At 31.5% G+C, this 5,879-nt stretch overlaps 1 protein-coding gene across 1 annotated transcript in view; it reads right to left on the reverse strand.

Annotated features, from left to right (window-relative positions):
- Positions 1–505: 505 nt before the first annotated feature.
- Positions 506–5,879, reverse strand: part of CCHa1 (neuropeptide CCHamide 1) — an 8,330-nt gene continuing 2,956 nt past the window's right edge. Inside the window, exons 2-6 of the mRNA XM_018538966.1 lie at positions 5,621–5,788; positions 4,575–4,610; positions 4,178–4,439; positions 619–793; positions 506–511 (exon numbers count right to left, since the gene is read on the reverse strand). Coding sequence (XP_018394468.1) covers positions 506–511; positions 619–793; positions 4,178–4,439; positions 4,575–4,610; positions 5,621–5,714 — 573 coding nt within the window. The 5' untranslated portion in view covers positions 5,715–5,788. The remainder of the gene's footprint in view (positions 512–618; positions 794–4,177; positions 4,440–4,574; positions 4,611–5,620; positions 5,789–5,879) is intronic.

Genomic DNA, 5,879 nt, shown 5'->3' on the forward strand with positions numbered 1-5,879 from the left:
ATATATTATATATATGTATATATATACACATATATATATACAATTAGCTAAATTAAGATATGGTAATCAAATCCATCATTAATGTTGTTAATATCTTACGCAATTGCGATAGCAATAAAATCGCATTAGTATCGAAAATTTTAGAAAATATACAAATTTAATTTTTTAAATAAAGATTTGTATAATTCAGATAAAAATCAAATTGAGATTGAAGTATTCTCTAAATTTTTCGGAGTAGAATCTTATTCTAAATTCTCTAAAGAATAAAAATTGAGCCAATCTTGAAAAAAATTGACACAATTTTTACTCTTAAGAGTAATTTTATTCTTCAGAGTGAGAGTCACTCTTAAAGTTTTAGAGAATACAAAAACACACGTAGGTATACATTTTTTACATTGAATTATTACATTTATCACTTTGACGATAAGATCTGCCCAACAATTGTTTCTCGTTGTGGTATCTTGCAGTATCTTTTATATCGTGTTTATTGAATATTTCCATTTCTTTAATTCTGAAAACAAACATTACATTGTTAAACAAGCATCAATAAGTGAACTTTTGGAAATACTTAATTTATAAAAAAAAATCGATAATAATTAATAGAATAATGCGACGTACCAGAAACTTGAGTATATCTATCTTTTGAGGATCATTATTTGACTTATCGTATTCATCAGAGGAAGTTAGTAAAATTTCTGGGCTGTTTTCAAGTTTTTCGTTCTTATTATGCATCGTTCCTTGTATATTGTTATTTTTTTCCTCATTATCTTCGTTTTTATTGTTAAATGGAATTCTGCAAATATATATCAGTTATTATATCAGCTTATTAATTAATAAATAATAAATAAGACGAAACTGTTTTCTTTTAATAGGATTATTTAGAAGAATATACATACATATACAGTATATTAAATTAGATATATTCGATAAATTATTTTTTATCTTCTATTTATTTGTAGAAAAGTTTGATATTTTATAACAGAATTTGTTTCAAATATAGCAAAAAAAAAGTTGAAAAACTAAATTTAAAGACAGATTTGGTCCTGACAGCGATTTTTTAAATTAAATATTATAATTTTTTTTAGAAGAGAACTGTTAAATGCAGAAATAGAAAATTATGAGTACATATTTATTCATGTTTAAACCATATAAGTATTTGAAAGTCTCTACCCAAGTAGCATAGCAAAGTGCTAAAAAACACTTATATATACAAACCATGATTGCCACCCATTTTCTAAGGAGAGAACTCGATCAATGGAAATACTCGAAATTATTTATTCAGACTTATGCGGACCAATGGAAACGCCAACCTTTGTCGGCTCAAGGTATTTATTTGCTATGCAAATGATAAAAAAATTGTACCGTTAAAGTTTAACTTTGCCTCATGTTCTCATCTTAGGAACGCTGTACATGATAACGATATCCTCAACAAACCTGAGCTAGTCGATTGCAAGCTCTTAGCTTTAGTTTTTAGTACGTAAATAAAAACAAAAACGATGTAATAAATGAGAACAAAATTTTCGTTCGCATCACTATATTATGTATATATAATTCCTTTACTCCCTATTCTATTAGTCCTATCTTATACCTCGCCTCGCTATGGTACTTTTGTTTGGATAAACAGCAACCGGTGCTACTCTTACCGTATCACGAATCATGTATGTATACGTTAGCTGTCCGCGTAGGAAAAAGGAACATATAAAAATCGACGGCACACGATGCTTGTTTTCTTGCAGGATTGCTGGTGGGATTAGATCCTTGTTACCGTATTGGCTAGGATGCTAACACTGTCAGCACCACAGCCAATACGGTAGCAAAATTCTAATCCTGTTAGCAATCCAGGAGGAAACTAAGCATTGCTAGCTCAACAGATGAAAAAACTGAAACACGCGTGGGATGTTAAACAATTCGGAGGTTAATATTGATCGCTGTTAAAGTATAAAGAGTGCTGCAATATTATGGAGCGATATCACTATCAATCTCCTCATAGTGGCACATTTGATTCGATTTATTTTATATATATAATGTAAATAAAACCCGGATCTCGTTATAGCTAAGAATGTTTCTCAGTGTCAGTCTGATCTGCGCAAGCAACAAATTTAGTCACGTAAATTTAGACACCGTCCAGAAGGCTGAGGGCGACCCCCAAGGTCTCCTCCCAAAAATCCCCGACTTTATCAACCTGAGGTTGATTCCGAGGAAATAGTCGAGTTCCTGCTCGGCTTCTTTTATTGCCATAATGTGAAGTGGAATTATTCCATTTCCTTACGGCAGTGCTGGAGATCGAACAAAAAGAGGAGGAGAAGTAGAATCGAACGTAGGTGCAGGGATAGGGAGAGGTACTACTAGGAGGACGACCTAATAAGTACGTGAAAAATTTGTACTTTTCTTCTTTGCATGTCCTGCTACTTCTTTTAGCGATTGGAATATCGGCATCGGCGCTTATTCTTTAAAGAAAGGGTTGCAGGTCGGTGGATGGGAGCGGGAAGGTGACGGGGGCGGCGGTTCCACAAAAGATCCTTCCCCCCAAACATCGTCACCGATATCATGTTACATATGATACCGCCGAGTTCTCCGCGTTATACTCCTTCGTGCGCCTACAAATACCCTTCGCGCGTCTCATACCTCCCTTGGAGCTCTCAAGTTAGAACCTTTATATTTCTACTATTTATGATAGTTACTGCATATGTTCACAATTAGTATTATGTTTTTTAATTAACATCATATGAAATAATTTTTAGATTAAAATTAAAAATGTCCATTCAATAAATTAAAAAAAAGATGTATTTTAATTTAATTTTTCCCAATAAATGTTACATAAATATTTAGTAATATTTCTGCAGCGATTCGTTTTCGTGGACATTGTAATATTACTGTTGCATCTTACAATTAATAATATTTCAGCGATTTTTGCAAGATTTCATTGTAATATTGCAATGGAAAAATGATATTGCTGTGATATTACTATTATATTACGTACTACATATGAGGGATATTAATTTTAAAAATTTTCGACTACTTGAGGTTTATACATTTATATCCAGTGAGGAACTAATGGCAAAACCAATCATATTAAAAAAATTTACAACAATTGCAAAGCTACTTTTTTTGCTGAATGCAACCAATTCATGCGGCAATTACGACGCATGAAGTTAAAATACAGTTGCACCGAACATCGTCAATTTTTGCTCCCAACTGGGAAATGAAATGTGTACGTTTTTTGTAACTTTTGGCTGCAGAATCACGTGCGATCAGTTTTCCATAAATATGAAGAGAATATGTAAAAATGTGAATGAAATGAGTAAATTAACATAAGATTTGATGTCATGAAAATGAGATACATATAATATATAATGATCCTTTTTAACATTTAACTCTCAAAAACTATATCAAATATAAGGCATCTTGTGACAGAATTTGACCCAAGATTACGAGGATTATCCAGAAAGTAAGCTCCGATGGCCTATTGTGAAAAAAAATAAATATACAATATCAAATCTTATCGGACCGTGAGAATTTAATTGTTGTATCCCTTTGTTATAGAATGTTACCGCTTGTGAAATTTCTGGCAAATAGGTACAAGGAGAAAGACGTAATGGTAAATCGTCTGTTCTCTTAAATTTTCTCTTCAACTGCACGCATCAAATCGTCATTAACCAAAGACGGTCGCCCGTTCCCGTTTATCGTGCACATTTTCGCGTCCTTCATTAAAAAATTATACTCATTTCTGTGTCATTAAATTACTTATTGCATATTTTCCATGTATTTCACCAATTTGACGGTGAATTTTTGCCGCTTCAATGTTTCTCGCATTTAAGAAATGAATCACAGATCGTTTTTCACAAGCGGCGGGCATCGCGATTTGTTAAAACGTTAAAAGCACACAGTGTAATGTGTATACACTAAATCAATAATTGAAAATCGTGTCAATCTCTTGCGAACGAATCAACAACGGCACGCATGCCCATCATCACGATCACACAACTGCGATAAAATTTAAAAACAGAACTTATTTTCTAGATAGTCTTCGTAACATATTATGAAATATTATATTTTTTCACTGAGGTTTATTCAAAAAAATAATTTAAAAATTGCTGTATGTGCAGTTTTTGTAAACAATCTTTTACCAAAATATCGTTTGATATTTTCATTTTTGTTTCTTCAAAAATATATTTACCTGGTTGACTCAACGCTCTCATCAGTCAGCGGTATCATATTGTGGTTCCACTTTGATGGGACATCCTTAGGAAAACTATCCCCTTTAATGTGATATTTATCCATCAATGATAATATGGGCTGTTTGGTGATCAAACGGGATAGAATCCATTGCATCTTGGAGAAAGGTGCAATGTTATCTTGCGGGAATTCATTCAGCAAAGATTTGACCGTCAAAGTGCGTCTAGTAGGTATATCTTGAATGTTGCCGCGCTTTCCATGTGCTACAATTTTTATATATATAATACATTAATGATTAAACATTAGATAAATTATTAAAATACTTGTTATTATACTATTTAAATAAAAAAATATTTACTATTATACATATTAAAACTATTTACACTATTACTACATACCTCCCCAACAAGAATGTCCATAGCTTAGACAGGACACTGGAATAATAATGAGTGCATTACATAATATTGAATAAACAATTTATGGAGTTATATTTCTAGTTGTTAATATACAGAGTGTCCAATAAAGACCGTAACGAGTTTTAAAAGAAGATTTCTGTGATCACTTTGAGATGAAAATTCTAATACCAAAATATCGAGACTATAATAGATTTTGTGAATTATAAGTATTTAAAGTTAGCGAATTATATCACCTAAAGTTCACGTGTAACAAGTGAAGAAGAAGAAGAATTTTTATTCACTTTAGCTTTACAAAATTAGCCAAGAGAAGGGGACTTGGTTTATAATATTTTCAACTATTGTATAATAGCATGTCTGTTTAAAAATAGAGAAATAAGAATTCTTGTTAGAAGGATGAATACGATTAAATCTTATTAAATATATCAGAAATTCTTGTAGATCGAATGAATGTTTTTTCTCATTAACTATGGATGCATTCCGTTTTACGCGAAATGTATCATTTATCTCTGTTGTTCATCGAACGTAAACATGACAAATGATAGATCACGTGTGTCACACGTACAGGGAAATGCACCCACTCCAGTCTATGTGCTATAAGATTTTTAGAGGCACTAATCAACATTTTGAAAGAGGAGAAAAAGAGACAGAAGAGAGAAACAAAAAGCAATAAGATTAAATATCACTTTAACAAATTTGATTAGATGCACTCATAAGGTCGAAATGTTCCTCAAATGTTCCTCACCAATTTTAGTGATTTTTGAATGTGTTAGAGCATCAAAAAATATTAAATTCATATTTTTTTTTAACGGCGTACCTCGAGGTTGACGGTGTGCAACTCTGAGGAGCTTTGACTAAAATATGTTTCTTTTTTTTTTAAATTGAGTACAATATTTGCTTTTTGTATGGAGATGGAGTACCATATTAAAATATTTTTCTAATCTTTGATTAATGTGTGTGTAATTTACACAAATCGAGAATAGTATGAGAAATAAAACTCCAACAAAAAATAGAAATTATGTCTTACTTACCGGTCACGGATTCGACAACACAAAACATTAACATGACCATACAAATCTGCGCGAGGATTATCAAAGCGCCAGAATTTTTCGAAGTCGACGCCATGTGATACTTTCAGCTGATTCTTTTCTATATGATAGATGTGTTTGGAAAACGTGGTACTATAGGTTGTTTGCTACCTGCAAGTCGTTTAATTTTTTTTTTGTTTTAAAAATTTATTTTCTTGATAAAGTAAAATAAAATTTATATATATATATATATATATATATA

Source organism: Cyphomyrmex costatus, unplaced genomic scaffold (assembly GCF_001594065.2).
Source record: "Cyphomyrmex costatus isolate MS0001 unplaced genomic scaffold, Ccosl1.0 scaffold20, whole genome shotgun sequence".
In the NCBI taxonomy this organism is placed as follows: domain Eukaryota; kingdom Metazoa; phylum Arthropoda; class Insecta; order Hymenoptera; family Formicidae; genus Cyphomyrmex; species Cyphomyrmex costatus.